General features: G+C 46.8%; 1 protein-coding gene across 2 annotated transcripts in view; it reads right to left on the reverse strand.

Moving 5' to 3' along the window:
- Nucleotides 1-1,369: 1,369 nt before the first annotated feature.
- CADM4 (cell adhesion molecule 4) overlaps nt 1,370-22,454 on the reverse strand; it is a 1,490,292-nt gene continuing 1,469,207 nt past the window's right edge. The window contains exons 7-10 of one of the 2 annotated variants that reach the window (XM_069640887.1): nt 22,264-22,436; nt 16,018-16,059; nt 15,425-15,553; nt 1,370-5,762 (exon numbers count right to left, since the gene is read on the reverse strand). In XM_069640887.1, the coding sequence (XP_069496988.1) occupies nt 5,653-5,762; nt 15,425-15,553; nt 16,018-16,059; nt 22,264-22,436 (454 nt within the window). In that variant the 3' untranslated portion in view covers nt 1,370-5,652. The remainder of the gene's footprint in view (nt 5,763-15,424; nt 15,554-16,017; nt 16,060-22,263; nt 22,437-22,454) is intronic. The other variant, XM_069640888.1, reaches the window with a different exon arrangement.

Raw genomic sequence — 22,454 nt, forward strand, 5'->3', positions numbered from 1 at the left:
GCCTCTTTGCTATATGAGCCACGGTAGCACCACTGCGCTGTGTGTTTGTCTATTTCATCTAGGATTGACCATCAATCCCAGCCTCTCCCATAACCTGCATCGACACAACAAAGTTGGGCCGAGGTTCGATGGCCAGAAAAATACCACGAGGATGACAAGCTTTGGATCCCCTGTCTCACTTAAAAATCAATCAGGCCATGAAATCATTTTTTAGGAGCCGGATATGAGGTCTGGGTCCCAGGAGGTCCAGGTGGATATGAGGTCTAGGTCCCAGGAGGTCCAGGTGGATATGAGGTCTGGGTCCCAGGAGGTCCAGGTGGATATGAGGTCTGGGTCCCAGGAGGTCCAGGTGGTAGACAAGGAGCGACCAAGGCCACTTAATCAGGTGGGGTGTATGCGCTGTGTCCATCATCCTTTTTTAACACCAAAAGACCATCCCATCAGTAGAGTGGCATAATAATTGGTTATAGAGTAGCACAGGTGAGGTCACCCACAGTGCATGTAGGTGGCGAGCACCAGTTGACAACTCATTAAAAAAAAAATACCCACATTGTCCATTTATTGCCCAGCAAGAAAGCAAATATAGCATCAAAGCAACTCTTAAGAGGCAGCCATTTTGAAACGCCACTAACGTCACCAGAGGCTTCTCTTTTAGCACCTATTAACAAACCTTAGAAAATGCAATTTGCCAGAAGGTCAGCACTTTGGGAATAATCTGTGTTGATAACTTGATCATGAATTTTCAAGTAGGGGATGTCCCTCAGGCATTAGGCGCTACCATCTATGCCAAGCGAACACAATAAAGTGAAAGTAGATTCGCTGGTGAACGGTAGACACAAGAGGGAATGCATATGCAGATCAACGCCACCGACTTACCCAAAGTGGCACCTCCTGGCTGGGTTTCACTTTGAAGAAATGTGAAGCGAGCACGCCACCCATCAGGACCTTTTGTTTACTTTGACAATCATGAAAATTGTTACTTCCAAGATTCTGTATCTGCATGCCTGCTAGAAAATGCCAGCTGTAGGCACTTATTTAAGCAAACTGCCATCATTTGCAAACAATTTCTGTCCCTGTGTTGAGTGTGGCTGATTGCAGGTTTACCATACAAGTTGCAAGATATTTGACTGCTGATTCGAGTAGACACTGAACATCCATCTAATGTTCTAATATATGAATCTCCATTTTCTTAGTGTTTCCGAGTTCTCAGAAGTGGAGTGCCTAGAAGCAACGGATTTTCCAGTTAGCCTAGCATCAAGAAACAATGACTCATAGCATCTTTTTAATCTCTAAGTCGGAATTCCCTGTAGAAGAAATTGTCATTATTTAGTCATTTACAAAGGACATTGTAGTATTACCAGAACTACTGTATTTTTTAATCTCTTTAATTGTATCAAATGTTGTTAAAAGCTATATATTAACATCCATGTACCATCCTCCATATATTACACATTCTTTTTTTCCTATGTTTTCAGTTTTCCTTTTTGAAAAATAACAAGGACACACAACACAGACTGGAAACACACAATGTTTGAAATTTAGCACATCTTTTGTCATGGGGATTGTGTAGGCGAGAGGGTGCCAGGCGTTACGTAATTATGCACGCAGTCTGAATTTCTACAAAGTGCAGAGGTGCAGTGTCTCCCGGCTTGTGAGCTCTGGCACTGAGTGGGGGGAGGGAGTTATCCAAAGCTGATCCTGGAGAGGAGGGGGCCATAGGTGAGCTGATCCTGGAGAGGAGAGGGCCATAGGTGAGCTGGTGCTGGCGAGTGGCGAGGAGGGCTATATGTGAGCTGGTGCTGGCGAGGAGGACTATAGGTGAGCTGTGCTGGCGAGGAGGACTATAGGTGAGCTGTGCTGGCGAGGAGGGCTATATATAAGTTATGCTGGTGAAAGGTGGGTCCAGATCCCATACGCTTTGGGCTGACTCTCCCGCTCTTTGCCATTCTTAAACCGTGTCGTGCCTGATCCTTCCATTGCCAGTGTTATCCCTATTCTATTTCTAGCAATTATATTCTTAATCTAATTGGGGGTCCCCTTTCCTCCTCTATCGTCATTCACTTAAGAGATCACTTCTTCATTAGGATCTTTCACCCTCTGGGCGCAAACCTTGATCCACCACTGTCCAGTGTGTGTGTCCCTGGTTTGTGTCCTCCTAGTACAGTCCCCAATCCCGCTACTTCTAGTTGCATCATTTATCTAGCTCCTTCGGCTGCAGTGCTGGATTCTCCTCTATTCTGGTATGCTCTTTGATCTCCTAGCGCTCCACCAGTTTTGTGTCCAATTCTAAGGCCTCCCGTTGAGATTGCTGATTCTGCAGATTCTCCAGTATATCTTGGCAGCTCTCTCCCGGGTGCAGTAACTTTCAGGAATTTAGCCCTCCTCCCTTGCAGCGTAATCACTGTACCTGTTAGGGTCTCGGATCCACTTGCTATCAGCTCAATCCCATTTCTTATCCATCAATGTTGAGTACCTGATACTCCGTCCTACGCTCTTCTCTAATACATCTGCACCCAGTGTGGTCCCATGCTCACCACCCTCCAAGCAGAATCCCCAATTACAGTCCCTCCTAGCCTTCAAAGCAATCTTCCTCCAAGTGTGGCCTGAGGCCTCCCTTCCTGCCAGCATGTTCATGGCTCATCTTCTGTCTTCACTGCAAACCACTTCCCTCAAGACCAGTGCCCAATCTCCCTCCTTTTACTGTGGCCCCTTATCCACGTTTGGTCCTCAATCTGTATCTTCCCAGTACAGTCATGAATCTTACTCCCAGTAAAGGATCTGGATCCTCCTTCCTGTCCCATGCCATCACTCCTGTCTTCTGAAGCAGTCCCTGCATGCCTGATCACCCCTCCTCTCGGATCGTCGCCCGACATAGCCCTCCCAATCATCCTAACTCTCTGTCACCTGTCCTACATGACTCTTTTCTTGCAGTGCCATCATTCGTTTTAATTCTGGGATACTCTGTCACAATGGTGTAGTTGATCTTACCCCCTGTCTAAGGTTTCCTGGTAAATAAATGTTATTAACCCATATGAGGTTCTATCTCCAGTGTACACCAAATTTTCTTCTCACCCAGTCTACTCCACCTAAACCCGGCACGCTTCTCACCTGGCCTAGTCCCAGATCATCCTCTCTCCCACAATGACCCCTGCTTCTTCATTTTCCTTGGCATCATCCCAACTCCCAGCATCTTCTTTCAGACTGAGTAACGTACAGCAAGGGGATCTGGTGAGGATAGGAACCCTTTTCTGAGTTAACCTTTCAAAATACCAGGTAAATTAGGAAGAACATTGAAAGAAAGGTAGAAACTCATAATATCTCCATATGAAAGGGCATGTGGACCCATAACTTCTTGCATCTGTACATCACTGATATTAGCCACATCATAGGCCAAAGGAGAGGGGTCGCCTTACCCCCTCTATCCTGCATGATCGATTCCATGTGTTAATATCCCCGCAAAAATATCGCCATACAAAAATATTGCCAAATGTTTGTGGCGATATTAGGGCATGCAACCTGTAGGGGACACCCCGGCAACCCCCATATTATTTTAAAGGTCCAGGGGTCAAAAACCCCAAATATTATCCCCACTAAAAATATTGCCTATGTTCATTCCCGACGACCATACATACAGCAATATTTTTGGTGGGGATAATATTACCTGATACTGCCCTGAGGTCTCTCAGACCATCTATTAACTTTTTGACTAAAAATGTGTCCATATTGGGCCCTGATACCCCAGGACTCTGCAACTATGCATCATTGATATCAGCATATGCAAGCTCCAGGGACAGAGAGCCTTAAACACTGCCCTCCCCCTCATTTTACAATGTAAACCCGAGTAAAGCATTGGGATCGGAACACTTACACACTTTGCCTCTAAGCAGGGCACTTATGTCCGTAGGGAGTTTCACACCCTTTGTGCAGGCACATCACCAATATCATCGCTTTGAGTCACACTGTGGTAGTAAACGCTCTGTGCCCCACACAAAACAAATAATAAATATGAGAAGAAATAAATGCTCTATCCAGTCTGGAACCCGCATGGGTCCGAATTTCTGACTCTTTAAACACTTACGGAATATCAAAAGCACCCCCCACCCACAAAGCCTTCCTTGCAGGTTTCCAATGCACCCCTTCATTGCCCCATTTGCAGTGCTGTGTGGGCAAGGAGGCAAAGTTAACTGCCAGGACACCTGCCTAGAAGGGAGCTGACAGGGGAAGCCTGAGCACCGCTCTACTTTGTACCTTTGATGGGCCGGGGAAGGGTAGGCGCTTAGTTGTTGAGCGTCGAGCATGCGCAGTAGCGCCTTATGTGAAAATGGGAAGACCCTCCCACGTGAGAACGAATGGAGGAGAATGGATCTGCACAGTGCCACAACCGTGATGCCCCAGGTGATCGTGCATGGACACGCATGACATATCCACTGTGCTGGTTCCTATATGTTGTGCCTTCGACTGTGCACGAGGTGCGGCCTGATTGGTCTTATCAGTGTGGATATCTCCATAGTCAAAATGGCCAGGCCTTTCTCCCTGGAGCTGCTGCCCTTCCCAGAGCCACCCTAGCACTTACACAAATCTATAAATAATAAACAGTTAAAACAATAATGTTGGTTTCCCTCAGATGAACAACCACCAAAAGGGAAGGGGCTAGGACCTTGCAGAGTAATGAAAGCCAAAAGAGCCTGCCTGACCTGGTCCCGCCCCGCTGTCCACGTTCATGGCATATTTATTTTCTCTCCCTCGTGATAGGGTGAACTGCCCCCAAAATGTAAACCGTGATAAAACAAACAAATTCAGTCAGGGGGAGAAAGGTAACATTGACAGTGGAGATTGCAAGGGGAGAAGATCAGGGATGGTGCTGGAAAGGTCCTAATGGGTGCTTGGCTTACGCAAATACGTTGGAGGTGGTTGGGGACCATGGTGATAATGACAAGTGAGTATGGAAGGAAACCTCAGGTAAGACAGGTAAAGACAATAAGTGATCCCACCCAAAACCTCCCCAACTCTCCCCACCCTTAAAATCCCCCTTAGTCTTAATGCAGTCTGGATCATTGCTGGCTCTGCAGGTTCAACGTCCTAAGGTTCCTCAACGTAGCTGTGGTCCACTTTCGCTATCCTTGGTTCTTCCTGCAAGACCCCCATTAAGATTCCCCCCACCCACACTGCACCAGCCACCCAAAATGAATGTTGGTCCAGTGTGTTGTTAATAATACAGGTTAATACAGTTTGTGGCTCTTTTCCCAGTATCCCAAAGATCTGTACTGTATGGCGCAGAGTTAGACGAGGCCATCGTGGCCTCTAGTGTCCCTGGGGTTGACAGAGGGATCAGTCCCTCCTGGTCAGCAGGCGGATCAGTCGTCAGTTCCGGGACCACTTACGCTGCTGTTCGATCCAAGAAAAAAACAAAACACCCAAACATATTCCAAAAAATGAAGAAAAAAAATCCGGATTCTTTTCTTCACGTTTTTTCAACTTTTGTCTTTTGCCCCACTTTTTTTTAGAGTTTTTTTCCCATTTGTTCATGTTTGTTTTTTGTAATCTTCACAGCCCATTCCCACCCCAAAGACACGCTGGTCACTGCGACCCCCCATCCCCATTCCCACCCTCCTAACCCTTCCAAAACCAGAAAAATTAACACAGAGGGAAAGTTTAGATGAAAAACTCCTCCTTCCGCTTGTGGTTCTCGCCGCCATTAAGGAATGCCTCCCTGGCCTCGCCGTGCTCGTCCAGGCCACTGGCTTCATGCGTCAGATACGACCCTGGGGATGAAGAGAGAAAGAGATGGTTACAGGAATAGGTCTCCCTTCTAATGGTGTCAGACACCTGAACTCCACCTCAAGCACAACATGCTCTCCCTGTTACACAAGGCCTTCAGGAATGGCCTCCATTTTATCTGCTCTGCACCATGGGTGTCATTTAGGGGTCGCCATGGGTCGCAACTGCCACCCCTGTGGTCTCCCTTGCTACCCCTAAAAAACATTTTTTATTTGTTTCTATTAGATTGAGGCTCATGGGCTGTGGAAAGCAACAAGTGGCTCTTTGTTTCTGGAGTGGCTGGTTTTCTGATAGCTATAGCCGGTAAGATAGCTCAGTGGGTTGAGCGCTGGCTGCTGCAATGTGTGTGTGTGATCTGTATGTTGCAGGTTCGACTCCCAGCAAGGTCAACTCAGCCTTTCATCCTCCTGAGGTTGATAAATGAGTACCAACACAGGTTGGGTGATATTGTATGTATATTTGTTCTATATGAAGCGCTTAAGCGTAAGTGCTATATAACACATCATTATCGTTTGGCCTTGGACGTCTGCTTGCATTCACAGTGATTTTGTAATATGGGCCTATATGCACCTATATTAACGATACATATGGTGATCCATTCTTGCATGAAATGTATATCACTTTACAGTGATATTGTAACCATAGTGTTTGTAGTGTACTTGGAAACAATGCTGTGTTGCCACTTCCTGTTTTGTCGAGGGGTGAAAGGTCATGTTCCATCGCTTCCCATGATGTCACTTTGGGGGTGGGGTCAAATGACATCACTTCCTGTGATGTCATCAGAGGTCAAGGGTCGTGTGATGTCACGTCCGCTACCCCAGGCATTTTGGTGAAATGACGTCCCTGCTCAGCACTGAATGGAACTTTTTGCCTCAGTTTCACAGTCTCCCGCAATAGGACCTGATGAATGAGTGGACCCTGCAAGTGAAAGGCAGATGCAAGCTCGATTCACAGCCCGACCATGATCTCTACTTTTACCAGGGGCGTGCTGCTACTTAGGGTCTTGGGCATGGTCTGCTCCCTCCGAGAGACAACAGAGACAATACCGGATGCTGCTTCCTACTCTCCCTATGTTCTTCCTTGCACCTGAAACCCTCTGCCCCTCTTCCACATAAGAGGCACACTGCAAGTCTTTTTTGAACCCCTCCTTGTCCAACTTGCCACTAGTCATCCTTCTTGAGCAGTGTGACCTCCTACATCCTCTCCCCAGTTTCTTTACTCTCCCAGGTTCTGCTGCCACCTTCCAAGCCCCAATTACACTACAACTTTGTGGCACAAACTTGGGAGATCCCGGGTCGGCTACCACGGCCATCCTTATGGCTGATCGGATTTGGCAAACGCTGTGTGCCTTTCAGTGTACATTGAAGCCACAAGTTCAGCGTCCTGACATCAATGCTTACTGCTGTACTTCTCATTGCTCTGAGCCAGTCCTTTTGCCAGCTGCCGCCTGCCTCGCTATTTGATGCTGCTTGTTGTCCAGCTTGCTCCCGTTGGGGTGCGGGGGGTGCTGCCTTATCTACTCTTCCAAGCCAGAACCTTGCTTGCAGATTAAAGAAGGAATTCAAAACCTGGCTTTTCTGGAACTAAACTTCTCCCTTTGGCCCCCTGTTTTTTGTGGTCATCCTTCGCTTGCGCTTGGAGGCCATCAGGGGCAAGTTGCACACTACAAGCAATAGGAATAGGCAAATTAATAGACACATGTGGGTTGCTGTTCCCAGTTCTCCTGCCATTCCCATTGCACTATGAATCAGTTTTGGTTAGATTCGGCATAATGTGCACGGAAGACATTGAAGTCTAAATAGTGGCCAGGCCGGGTCAGACTTGTTCAAGGCTACCAGCATATAACACTTAGAAATAAATGTGTGTGTCATCAGTGCACCGATGTGGAATGACATTTTCTTTACACAGTTTATCTCGTAATCTCTGAATATCAGTGGCGGCTAGTGAGTTTGAAAGCTGGTGGGGCACACATTTTTGAGCAAGCGCGCAAGCCTACACCACCCAAGGGGGGGTGCATGTGGGTTCTCCCCCCGGGAAATTTTTTGAAAAATGGCCTCCAAAATGTGCAACTTACTGTCCAAAAAACCCACCGAAATATGACAGAAAGCATTAGTTTTTACATACTAATGGTGGTACATTATTCTTACGTGTGCAAGTGTGATGGTGTATTTTACAGCAGCTTGTATTGAGAATAGCTGGTACAATGGTGTATGCATAAAGAAATTCATTTGTATAGTCAGTAAGGATGGAAACATATATGTTTGTCATGTTGTTACTGGCATTCATATGCGTTCATCCTCTTACTAAGGTGGGATTTTAGGCATTTTCTGAAAGGGGGGGAGAAACTAAGTTCAAAAATATGACTTTTACATTTTTAACCACTTAATGCAACATTTGTCCTATCTCTAATGGCTGTCTGCCTCGCTGAGTTGCCATTGCTTCAGTTGCTCAAAGTTGAAACACGTGGAACGCACAGGTCACACAAAAAGCACATAGATATTGCATGGAGAAAAATGCAACAGAAATAGTGGTGTCAGTGAGGTGGTCTGTGGGCGGTGGGAGTATCTGTGCATGGCAACTTTCCATATTTAGTACAGCGGGTGCTTAGATTCCTTGTCTGTGCTTTCTTCCTGCAAAATAGCAAACCTTCATGTAAATGGGCAAGATGATTGATTCTCTGATTAGGGAAGATGACGAGTGAATGGTGACTGCTAAAGACTATGCTGTGTGCTGTACTCTCATCATTGGATTACATTTAGAACAGAGTCTTCCGTCATCAGTGGGCCGGGAGGATAGCTCGGGTGCAACGCGCTAGTCTTGGAAGCACTAGGACGCGGAACGAGCAACTCAGGTTCAGTCATTGGGTCAGTGCATAGAAATCTCTGGGTGTTAAGCGCGTTATAAATAGCCAATTAAAACAGCTCTTGGCTGGAAGTGTCTGGCTGCAATGTGACGAAGACTTTACATTCGCCCTAGTCTGAGAGGGCTGGCTTGGTTGTGTTTAGGTATTTCTTTTCTACAGTACAAAAAGTGTACTGTACTTGCAAACATGATTCATGTAATACCAGTTAGTAGGTTCATGCAAAGCTCTGATTTTTAACTTTGCCTGCTGGGACTTGTAGTCCTCCTTTCTTATTGGGAAAGAGTTGGCTGTGCCTGAGTTCTATGGGATCCCTTGCCAGCAGGCCCCAACCTGAAGGGGTAAAAGAAAAGCCTAACATTGTGCATATTGTTGCTGTGCGGGTGTGTGTGTGTGTGTGCATTTTCGAATCCACATTTCCCTGCATTGCAGGGGCGAGGCATCTATATTTGTTGAACGTCGTCCATGACGGGCCTTGTTATCAGCTGGAGGCGGAACATGTCATGCTGACTGACATTCAGAATTCCAAGTGCATGTGCATTCAACAAATAAATCTGCTTCTAGCGCAAGCAAACTTGGCCATTGTACACATGTCTGGAGCCTGTTGACGTATTTCTCTATGCCAGGCTCTGTTCACCATCATACTTCTTCATGACCTGGAACTGTCAGAACAGTTGTCGGTTTTTCTTCCCATAATCTCTGGTACACACTCAAATTGTTTGTATGGGTGCAGCATATGCATGTATATGCACTTCAGTGTCCTCATGCTGCATGAGGAAACTGAAAGAACCCAGCGCGCAATTTGTTTTTGAACAGTTTGTGTACAGATGACCCGAGAGTAAAAAGGCCCTGTTCTGGATTGCTTGAATGTTGCGGCATCCACAGTGCGGGGGGGGGGCGTAAGGTTTGCTCTCAGGATGCCTAGCACTAGCCACCGAGTCAGTTCAAAATGGGTGTGGGTCCCATCCTAAACTGTGTTGCAAGTGTGGGATTGACAGTGTTAACTACGATGCACTCTCACAGTTTGTTTTTACAATTTGAGGACTACGAGTCCCAGAATGCATATTGATGTCAATATGCATGCTGGGAATCGTAGGGTTTCCCAGCTGGGGGCTAGTGAGTGGGAGGTAAATACCCCACTCTGCCCTCCCCTTGACTATCTCTTGCTGTCCCAGAGGGCACTACAGTAATTTGTGACGTCAATATACATTCTGGGAATCGTAGTCCCCAAATTGTAAAAACAAACAGAGTGCAGCATTACACAGGGCACGGGAACAGGATGTTGACCCCATCCCCATGACTATCTTATCTTGCCCCACTGGCAGCACGTAGCTCTTCGTGAGCAGTGCACTGTCTGAGATGGACCTCTCCCCACCTTGAAAAGCCGAAGCGGCTTCGGAGAAGCCGTCTCGAACGCACCTCTCTCGCAGTCGCATGACGAGAGAGAGAGGTGCAGGCGAGCTGCCTGACTACGTCACTCTGCCTTTCACTTATCTGTGCACTGGTGCCGGTTCTTTACACTGCAAAGGCTCTTCCTTGGCTGTGGAGCACGAATGGAGAGTTGCTGTTTTCTTTCTCTTGGGATCAGTGTGGGGGAAAGCGGTCATGGAGGGGGCCGGCTAGAACTCGGAGTGAGAGGTGCAAGCGAGGGGGGGGGAACGAGAATGTCCTAAAACTGACAGAATTCTCCTTCCCGGATCTCTTGCTCACGTCTCAGTCATGCTGCATCTCACTCATCAGTCTTCATTCATTCATTCATCCGTATTCCTACATCTCACTCCTCCTCACATATATCACGCATCTGCATGAAGACACGCGAGAAGTCCAACAAAACCCAAGGCTTCCCCCCCCCCCCCCCCCGCTGCAAAGGCACGCAACATAATGCAACTCATTCACATGTGTGTGTTTGACGTGTATGAGTCCAAATACTATGTCCAGTTCCTGGAACACAGAACATTAATGTGAGGCACATCAAAAAGAAGTCTGATTCTTGCAGAGGATGTTACATTTGGATGGGTCCCAAAATGTGAGCAGGGAGTGGCTCACAAGTGAGGTTCAGTGGCTAATAACAGTGTGTCGGAGTATGGCCAGAAGCCCATGCAGTAATGCACCTGACACCCCCCCCCCCCCCACGGCTATTTCATGTCCAGGCTTCTTTGCAGTTCCTGCATCTACCATGGTGTTCACACTGCTTTCCTGGGCACAGGGTGAATGTCAGATGTGTGCTGGCATTCTGGTGGTGTGGGTTGCTTGACATGTGTCCCTATAAACAATAACGAACTTGCAATATGTTGAGAGGCTGCGGTTCCTCTGAAAGTCTTGCAGTGCGTGGGGCTGAGGCAGGCACCTCTCAGTCAACCCTAGAAGGCTGGCACTAGAACAGGTGTAGTGTTCGGGGCATGGCAGGCTCGCCTCAGACTCGTAGTCCTGGCGGAGATTCCGGCAAGATGTCCGGCCTTTGCTTCTGAAGCAGAATCACAAGTCGACTCCATATCAAAGGGAACAACGTGTTTTCAGTCTTCGGCTTGTGTCCCAGGCTGCATATTGCTTTCGGTTACTGTTAAGTTAATGAAACAGATGAAAAAACCCTCAAGCCTGGAGCACATCGGTGTGCCTTGGTGCAAGGGGACAGAGAGCAGACCTACTCTGGGGTGCTGGCAGGGCTGGGGATTACAGGCCTGTGCGTGTCAGTCCAGTCAGGGTACAGACCTGCTGGGACTGGTGAGAGGAAGGTGGGCTGTGTTGTTTGTTTAAACAAAACGTGTTGGGCCTGTCAGGGGACTACCCTGACAGGCCCGACACGTTTGGGACATTTGGTGCACACTGGCTTCTGGAGCTCAGCCCACTCGACTCGAACACTACGAGTAGGCCAAGAATGGGGCAAGCAACAATTAAAAGTTGCCATGGTCAGGCCCAGTAGTAATGGGCCAGTATAGAAAAAGCTACTTACTGCGAGTCGGAGCCGGAGGGCAAACTTGGCCTGCGCTGCCTTTCTCTCAGGTGGACCATGGGCTCGGCAGGGCAGCACAAACACACCAACACGTAATCATGACGACGATGAGAGAAGCGTGGGTGGCTCATGCACCACAAGTCATCATCGGCCCACCCCCACACTCAAGTGATTGGCTGCCTCCTGCATAGATACAGTAATGTCATTGGCTGTTTACCAGCCATTAGCAAATAGCCAATGACATTACTGTATCTATGGGAGGGAGGTAGACCATAGATCTTTGGTGCACTGTTTGCGCACATAGTGATGCTGGCGGGGCCACCCCTGAAGCGCCCCGCCAGCCTCCTACTTAAAAAGGTTACGTAAAGTGCGTGGAGCTATGATCTCCACGCAATTTACTATGGGCAAGAACAATGTAAAACGGGACGCGGCTGGCTGCAACAATAGGAAGTTAATTGTCGCCACAGCGCCCCCACACTGCTACAGATTCAGAAGAACTTAATCTAATCTTCTGAATCTGTTTAACACTCACACCTGGTGGGGGGTTCTAAGTAGGGGGGCGGCGTCCTTCTGCCCTAAAATAGCAGCCGCCACTGCTGAATATCAAGTGGAATATTAGCAGGGCGGGATGGATCCCTGGAGTATGCCACTGTTGGCAGCAAACGGTGGGAATTTGTCGTCTATTTGAGAGGAAAGAAGTAGTCTAGCTATGAAAAGGGACCAATGATACCCATGTGGGAGGGGTATGAAAAGGCACCAACGATACCCGTGCTGGGAGGGGTATGAAAAGGGACCAACGATACCCGTGTGAGAGGGGTAGGAAGAGGGATACCCGTGTGAGAGGGGTAGGAAGAGGGACCAAAGATACTTGTGTGGGAGGGGTATGTAAAGGGACCAAAGATACTCGTGCGGGAGGGGTATGTAAAGGGATCAACGATACCCATGTGGGAGGGGTATGTAAAGGGACCAAGATACCCATGAGGGAGGGGTATGTAAAGGGACCAAAGATACCCGTGCGGCAGAGGTATGTAAAGGGACCAAAGATACCCTTGAGGGAGGGGAGCGGAACATCTGTGATCGCCTGCGACCTAGGCCTGTGAGAGAGGCTAGAAATCAAGGGTCAGTTTCTCAGGGGCTCGTCAGCTACCTGTGCATATCTGGTTCTGCAGGCAGAGAGCCTGGTGTTACTGTGTCGCAGGACATCCAGCTGCCTTCTGATATTGCCACAGGCAGTAAGTAGGTTGTGATGACCAGGATGAAACTACAACATATCACACGTGTGCATGTGGGGGCTAGAGCCCAGGCTAGACTGAACCAAATCCAACCCTAGAAACTTTTTTCAAATTGGTCCAATATCACATCGAGCTAGTAGCAAGCATGGCAAAGGCAGACTGCCCCTGCACAGTTCAGGATCTCGCAGGCACCTTGAGCTACAGTGAAAGTGGGTATGCCCAAGAGTGCACAGAGTTAGACATAATAACACGCCCACTGCGTTCACTTAGAAATTTAAGCCAGGAGACTAAAATCAAGGGTGAAAGGCCACGTTACATTACCTGCTCTGAGTGTTGCAGGTGACGATTGCAGTGTTACATTGCAAGCAAGTCATATTGTGCGCCTCTGTTGCTTGTATGCAGAGGGCACACAGTGATGGCAAATTGTGCAAGGCGTCGTCCCATTTTTCATGTTATTATTAAAAGGACTAACCATGAACACGCGGGATCCTTGAAGGCAGAATTAGTTCCTCTTCTATCCTTTTTTTTAGATAGGTGGCGCACCACCGCACACTAGGGAAACCTATACCCATGAGGGGAAGGTTAGTGCCTTTCTTTAGTGAAATAGCATGTGATGTACAGCACCAGTAATTCAAAGTGATTCTTTCTTTCACGTGTTATAATTGACAGATTTGAGTTTTTGAATCAGAGCACTCTAGTCGCCTTGCTTGTTGTGTTGAGCATTGAGCCTCATTACACTGTCTGCCGTTATGTTCTATGAGGCGGAGGGATATGTGCTGTGAATCAGAGCACTCTAGTCATCTTGCTTGTTGTGTTGAGCATTGACCTCATTACACTGTCTGCCGTTATGTTCTATGAGGCGGAGGGATATGTGCTGTGAATCAGAGCACTCTAGTCGCCTTGCTTGTTGTGTTGAGCATTGAGCCTCATTACACTGTCTGCCATTATGTTCTGAGGCGGAGGGATATGTGCTGTGAATCAGAGCACTCTAGTCGCCTTGCTTGTTGTGTTGAGCATTGAGCCTCATTACACTGTCTGCCATTATGTTCTGAGGCGGAGGGATATGTGCTGTGAATCAGAGCACTCTAGTCGCCTTGCTTGTTGTGTTGAGCATTGAGCGCAGGGATATGTGCTGTGTCTGTTCAGTTTGAGCTTCACAGGCGTGGTTTCTCTAATAACAGTTTGCTCTTCCCACATGGGGCCGATTTGGGATTTTCCAGTGCAGCATACTGGTTTTGACAACCCAAAAGTATTTTGGGATTATACATCTGTGATGTTTGTTGGCATGTATTACCTGATTGCTTTGGACTAGATTACTTGGAATGGAATTCGTTTGCATCAATGGTAAATAGCAGGCCTTTTATGACCCACTGGTTAGAAAGATCTGATCGAGGAGGTACCTACATTGATGCTTATATCAATAGCGGAATTCTGAGAAAATTCAATCGGGCAGAAATGATGGAAATTATAGGAGCGCGTATGCATCTAAAGCGAGAAGAACGAAATTGACGATTATGTGGTAACAATGAAATCGAATCCATCGAACACATCCTGTGTAGATGCGAGAGTCTGAACACTTTCAGAATAAGTACAATGCAAGCATACTCAAATAAGTGTCTAGACTTCTCACCGACAGATATGTAGCCTGACCTGATGGGTGGAGATTATTTATATCATGGAATGAGATTGTATAACGATACTATGAAGATTTTAAAATTACCGTCAGAGTAACTATAGGTGAAAGATAACTGACTTTGCCAGAAAATGGTGAGTCTTCAACTAAGTTTTGTAATTCACATTATGATAATTTGATGTAGTTTGCATTAAGTTATGTGTTTAATGTTGTTACTGTTTTTGTGCAAAGCCCTGTGATGATAATTGTATTAAAATAAAAAATAAAAAAAAATAAAAAGAATAGGAATGTGCTGGGATTTTAACCAGAAGCCTATTGGAATTCCATAAATATAAACTGGGAGTATACTGCAAGCCTGTATACTGGGATACCAAACAAAAAGAGAAAGGACTGCATATTAACATGTTGAATATTCTGGCATACTGAAAACTGAAACGGAGGATTGCAAAATGGGAGTGTACTGGGATTTTGAAAACTGCATGTGTTCACTTAAACTGGCGTTAACTTGGAACTAACCCAGATATACAGACTGCATGAGAAAAAATAACTGTGCTTTCTGGTGTCTTTTCATGTGCGCTTAATAAAGATTGATGTCAGCTTGGTTGTTGACGTCTGTCACTTAAACAATAATGGTACATCCTGAGGGCATTACAAGGTGGTAATGTAACAGGGCCCAAGTTAAAGGCCTGAGCAAAGCAAGGGTGCTTTTGAGCAAAGCAAGAGTGTTTAACAAGGGCCACAGGACATTCCTACCTGGTAATGGCTGAGGAGTGAATTATTTCTATTAGAACATTCCAACAATGAGGGTACAATGTTTTGTCTAAAACAGGGAGAAGCAAAGAAGAAACACTGGAGTGTTCGAATAAAGGATTTATGCCAGCCATTGTTGCCCTCTGCTAATGCATTGTTTTCAATGGAACTGCCAACATTCCAATGTTCTAACCAATGGTAAGGCTTTGCCTGCCACTCACCTTTCTGACGGACAGAGCACCAGACCATCACGATGAGGACACAGATGACCAGAAAGACCAGGATGGCGAGAATTCCTCCGATGATGGCGTAAGGCACGGACGTCTGGGCCTCAATGATTGCGCCGGGATCTGGAGGCATGATGGGAGGGGGGTGAACGTGGGAGATGCAGGAGGGAGGAAGGACATTCAAGAGGAGGAGATGAAGTGGAGTGGGCAGACAGGGGACAACATTGAGGGAGATATACGGAGTGTGAGTCGGGAGGCGTGACAAGAAGAAGGGGCAGGTAAAGGAAAGAGCACAGGCATGGTTGGTGATGGAGAGAAGGAGCAAGGGAAAAAGAAGAGCAAATGAAAACCAATGACATTATTGTATCACATTTCCTCTGCACACGCGCTCACGGTCAGCAGTGCACCTGACTAGACTCATAAGGGCACCTGTGAAGTACAGGTTTCCAGCGATCAGAGCTCGAACCCGCCACCACACCACGAAAGCGAACTCACTAGAAAGGAAAGGCCAGCCATGCAAGCGGGGCAGCTGAAAAGTCCCCAGTAGCACCCAGGCTCCCTAGGACAACAGTGCAAGGGTACGGTACCTGAGCTTTGGACTGGGTAGGGGACAAACGTGTAGTTCAGATCTAGAAATGAGGGGGAAATAATAAAAACACCAAACATGAACATATAGGGGGAAATGCGACATTAGGGTTTGCAGACAGACGAGCGCATGCGCGTGGAGCGATTGACACAACGGGCTCCGTTCTCTTAAACCACCTATGACAGGGGGCGTTGGTTATGAAGTGCGTGGGGTTCGTAAGCCCCCATGAACATGTTGACAACATTTTCTTAAACAAGCACCCCTTTCTCCGGTCAGCTGCATGCATCTCCTGTTAACCCTTACACTGTCCTTCGGGGGTGCATATAACTAAGCAAGAACAGCCCTATTTTGCTTACGAGCATTATCTATACAGACTAATTTCCCTTGGCAGCCAATGACTTCTTTCCTGCCAGTCTGTGCTCACAGGATTCTTGTTAGGGCAATTAACACTATGCTAGAACCATTTTCTAAGACATCTAAATCTGTGCTTACGCCAAAATCAATTGACTCACAAACGCCACATCTTTTTGAACATTGGCACTTTGAGAAACAAGACTTCTCGAAACACGGCAGCAAGGATGCTGAAACGTCTTGCAGTAGGAGCTGTCGTAGACACCCCATCCGAACATATTCTGCACTAGGAATGAACAATCAGACTTTAAGCTGAACTTATTCCACACCAGAAGCCATTGCAAGACATTATCTTGCACCTATCCGGCACCATTCGGGATTAAAAATCTGCACCCGAAGCCATCAAACCCAGAATCTAAGCCTTTCCGGCACAGGGAAGTATCGAACCCAGAATCTGAGCCTATCCTGCACAGGGAAGTATCGACCCCAGAATCTGAGCCTAACCTGCGCCAACATGTATCAAATACAGAATCTAAGCATATTCTGTCCCAAAAACTATCAAACCCAGAATCTAAGCCTAACCTGCTCTGAGAACTATCAAACCCAGAATCTAAGCCTATCCTGCACTGAGAAGTCTCAAAGTCAGAATCAGAGCCTACCTGCCAGAGAAATATCAAACCCAGACTCTGAGCCTACCCTGCACCGGGTAGTATAGAACCCAGAATCTGAGCCCACCCTGCCCACAGAACTATCAACCCCAGAATATAAGCCGAACTTGACCCGGAAGTACCAAACCCAGAACCTGAGTCTAACCTGCACCAAGAAGTATCAAACCCATAATCTAAGCCTACCCTGCACTGAGAACTATCAAACCCAGAATCTAAGCCTATCCTGCACTGAGAAGTCTCAAAGTCAGAATCAGAGCCTACCTGCCAGAGAAATATCAAACCCAGACTCTGAGCCTACCCTGCACCGGGTAGTATAGAACCCAGAATCTGAGCCCACCCTGCCCACCGAACTATCAACCCCAGAATATAAACCGAACTTGCACCAGGAAGTAACAAACCCAGAACCTGAGTCTAACCTGCGCCAAGAAGTATCAAACCCATAATCTAAGCCTACCCTGCCCTGAGAACTATCCACTTCAGTGAGAAATATGATAACCATGAGCCTAAACTTATCCTGCATTGAGAACTATCAAACCCAGAATCTAATCCTGCCCTGCACTGGGACATATCAATCCCAGAACCTAAGCCTATCCTGCACCGAGAAGTATCAAACCCATAACTAACCCTATCCTGATCCAAGAACTATCAAACCCAGAATCTAAGCCCACCCTACACGGAAAGCTATCAAACACAGAATCTAAGCCCACCCTGCACGGAAAGCTATCAAACCCAGAATCCAAGCCTCCCCTGTGGTGAGTACTATCAAACCTACAATCTAATCCTATCCTGCCAGAGAACTATCAAACCCAGAAACTAAGCCTATCCTTCCCAGTGAACTATCAAACTGAGAATCTAAGCCTGCCTTGCACCAGGAAGTATCAAATCCAGAATCTAAGCCTACTCTGCGCCGGGAAGAACCAAACCCAGAATCTGAACCTAACCTGCCCCGAGAAGTATCAAATCCAAAATCTAAATATATTCTGCCCCAAGAACTGTCAAACCCAGAATCTAAGCTTACCCTGCTCTGAACTATCAAACCTAGATTCTAACCCGACCCTGCTCAGAAAACTATCAAATCCAGAATCTAATCCTACCCTGCCTTGGGAAGTATTGAATCCAAAATCTGTTCCTACCCTGCCCCAAGAACTATCAAACCCAGAATCTAAGCTTACCTTGTTCTGGGAACTATCAAACTCATAATCTAAGCCTATCCTGCACTATGAAGTCTCAAACTCAGAATCAGACCCTACCTGCCAGAGAAATATCAAACCCAGAATCTGAGCCTACCCTGCAGCGGGTAGTATAGAACCCAGAATCTGAGCCCACCCTGCCCAAAGAACTATCAACCCCAGAATATAAGGGTAACTTTCACCAGGAAGTATCAAACCCAGAACCTGTGTCTAACCTGCACCGAGAAGTATCAAGCCCAGAATCTAAGCCTACACAACCCTAAGAACTATCCATCCAGAATGTAAGCCTACCCTTCAGTGAGAACTATGAAACCATGAGCCTAAGTTTATCCTGCTTTGAGAACTATCAAACCGAGAATCTAATCCTGCCCTGCACCAGGAAGTATCAATCCCAGAACCTAAGCCTATCCTGCACTGAGAAGTATCAAACACAGAATCTAACCCTATCCTGATCCAAGAACTATCAAACCCAGTCACTAAGCCCACCCTGCGCGGAAAGCTATCAAACCCAGAATCCAAGCCTCCCCTGTGGTGAAAACTATCAAACCTACAATCTAATCCTATCCTGCCCGAGAAATATCAAACCCAGCATCTAAGCCTATCATACCCAGTGAACTATCAAACTGAGAATCAAAGCCTGCCCTGCATCAGGAAGTATCAAACCCAGAATCTAAGCCTACTCCCTGCCGGGAAGAACCAAACCCAGAATCTAAACCTAACCTACCCAGAGAAGTATCAAATGCAGAATCTAAGCATATCCTGACCTGAACTGTCAAACCCAGAATCTAAGCATCTAAGCCTATGCTAGTCTGATAACTTTCGAACCCAGAATCTAAGGCTACCCTGCTCTGAACTGTCAAACCCAGAATCTAAGCCTATGCTGGGCTGATAATTTTCAAACCCAGAATCTAAGCCTACCCTGCTCTGAGCTGTCAAACCCAGAATCTAAGCATACGCTAGGCTGAGAACTTTGAAACGCAGAATCTAAGCCTACCCTGCCACGAGAACTATAAAACCTAGAATCTAACCAGACCCTGCTCAGAAATCTATCAAACCCAGAATCTAATCCTAACCTGTGTTGGGAAGTATTGAACCCAAGATCTGATCCTACCCTGCCCCAAGAACTATCAAACCCAGAATCTAAGCCTACCCTGCTCTGAGAACTATCAAACCTAGAATCTAAACAAAACCTGCGCTATTAAGTCTCGAACTCAGAATCAGACCCTACCTGCCCAAGAAATATCAAACCCAGAATCTGAGACTAGCCTGCAGCGGGTGGTATAGAACCCATAATCTGAGCCCACCCTGCCCAAAGAACTATCAACCCCAAAATATAAGCCTAACTTGCACCAGGAAGTATCAAACCCAGAACGTGTGTCTAACCTACACAAGAAGTATCAAGCCCAGAATCTAACCCGACCCTGCTCAGAAAACGATCAAACCCAGCTACTAATTTCATCCTGCGTTGGGAAGTATTGAACCCAAAATCTGATCCTACCCTGCGGTAAGAACTTTCAAACCTAGAATCTAGTCCTATCCTACCCCCAGAACTTGTCAAACCCAGAATCTAAGCCTATCCTGCCCAAAGAACTTTCAAACGCAGAATCTAAGCCTGCTCTGCAACAGGAAGTATCAAACCCAGAATCTAAGCATACTCTGAGCCGGGAAGAACCAAACCAAGAATCTGAGCCTAACCTGCCCTGAGAAGTATCAAATCCAGAATCTGAGCATATCCTGCCCCAAGAACTATCAAACCCAGAATCTAAGCCTACTCTGATCCGGAAGTACCAAACCTAACCTGCAACAAGAAGTATCAAATACAGAATCTAAGCATGTCCTGCCCTGAGGACTATCAAACCTAGAATCTAAGCCTACCCTGCTCTGAACCGTTAAGCCCAGAATCCAAACCTATGCTGGGCTGAGAACTTCCATACCCAGAATCTAAGCCTACCCTGCCACCAAGAACTATAAACCTAGAATCTAATCCTACCCTGCTCTGAGAACTATGAAACCCAGAATATAAGCCTACCCTGTGCTGGGAAGTATTGAACCCAGAATCTGAGCCTACCCTGCCATCGAGAACTATCAAACCCAGAATCTAAGCCAACCCTGCGTGGGAAGTATCAGACCCAGAATATGAGCCTAATCTGTCCAGAGGACTATCAAACCTGGAATCTAACCCGACCCTGCTCAGAACACGATCAAACCTAGCATTAATCCCATCCTGCGTTGGGAAGTATTGAACCCAAAATCTGATCCTACTCTGCGGTAAGTACTTTCAAAAGTAGAATCTAGTCCTATCCTACCCCGAGAACTATCAAACCTAGAGTCTAACCCTACCCTGCTCTGGGAACTATGAAACCCAGAATATAATATTACCCTTTGGTGGGAAGTATTGAACCCAGAACCTGAGCCTACCCTGCCATTGAGAACTATCAAACCCAGAATCTGAGCCTACCCTGCCATCGAGAACTATCAAACCCAGAATCTAAGCCAACCCTGAGTGGGAAGTATCAGAACCAGAATCTGAGCCTAATCTGTGCAGAGGAATATCAAACCCGGAATCTAAGCCTACCCTGCCCTAAGAACTATCCACCCAGAATCCCTATCCTTCATTGACAACTATGAAACCATGAACCCAAGCCTATCCTGCCCTGAGAACTAGCAAACCCAGAATCTAAACCTGCCCTGTGCCAGGAAGTATCATAGCCAGAACCTAAGCCTATCCTGGACCGAGAAGTATTAAATACAGAATCTGAGCCTATCTTGATGCAAGAAATAATCTAGGCCCACTCTGCACTGAGAGCTATTAAACTGAGAATCGCAACCTACCCTGCAGTGAGAACTATCAAACCTAGAATCTAATCCTATCCTGCCCCGAGAATGATCAAACCCAGAATCCAAGCCTACCCTGTACTGATAACCATCACACTCGGAATTAAAGCCTACCCCGATCTATCAAAGCCTATTGATCTGAGCCTATACTGCAATAGTAGTGTTCATAGACCTTGAATATGAACCTGTTATCCAACAGGAACAGATTATGAAGCAGAGCCCAAACTGCAAAGAGAAGTTTCATAGACTCATTATCTGAACATCTTCTGTACCAAGAGCTATCAAACGTGGAATATGAGACTACCTAGCACAGAAAGCTATCATAGGCCCAGACTCCGAGCAGGTTGGGCAAGAGACACCAAACCCTGAGTCAGCATACCCTGCTCCAGAAACCATTGAGCTTGGGCCTTGAATCTGGGTCTATAATTCACCAGAAGCTATTAGAGAGACATAATCTTAGCATGTCCTGAATGCAAATCCATGACAAAATTCTATTCTTCCTATCACTCTGGGAAGTTATCACAGACAATATTGAATGTGACATATTGTGCTCCAGGAACTATGATAGACCCCCGACACTGGGTTCTTCATGCAGCAAGAAGTAACACAGACCCCCTATTCTTAGCCTTTTCTGCACAGCGCACTATCAGACAATGTACCTATGCTAGCCCTACACTGAAGGCTGTCATAGACCCCTACTCTGAGCCTATCCTATGACAGGAGCTATCACTGACACCAACTCAGTTTATCGCGCAGCGGCAACCATGGACACTTGAGACTAAGCTTATCCTGCATGAAGACCTTTCACAGACTCAGCATCTGAGATGTAAGTGTAATAAGAGTCATCAGAGACAGGGCAGCTGCGCAATCCTGTGCTAGGAGGCATCACAGACCCTAACTCTGGTCCTCCCCTGCACCAGACATGACCTCAGACCTGGATCCCTATTCTGTGCCATGTTCCTTCAATGACACTGAATTTTAGCCTATCCTGGTCGATGATCAGCTATTGATCCCGGATATGATCCTTTATCACACCAGAGAAGGATCTTCAGAGAGGAGTCTAATTGAGTCAGAACTATCACCTTCGGTCAGCCCTGCCACCCCAAGTCCATCATACCTGATGTTGATCTTCAAATTCCTTCCTCAAGAAGAGCCCTCCAAAGATATTAGAAGGGGATGACAAAAAACAAAGATTCAACTTACCATAGACCACCAACACATATTGGTCGGAGGAGCGCCCATGCTTGTTGGCCACTTCGCAGACATAGGTGCCGTTGTCCATCATGTTGAGGGAAGGGATGGTGAGCAGGTCCCCGTGCACTTCTACCCTCTCGGACAACGAGTCATTCATCCGGCTCCACTGGATCTCTGCTGGCCTGAGAACGGGAGAGACG

This window comes from Ambystoma mexicanum, chromosome 1q (assembly GCF_040938575.1).
Source record: "Ambystoma mexicanum isolate Mex_15411 chromosome 1q, UKY_AmexF1_1, whole genome shotgun sequence".
Taxonomy (NCBI): Eukaryota; Metazoa; Chordata; class Amphibia; order Caudata; family Ambystomatidae; genus Ambystoma; species Ambystoma mexicanum.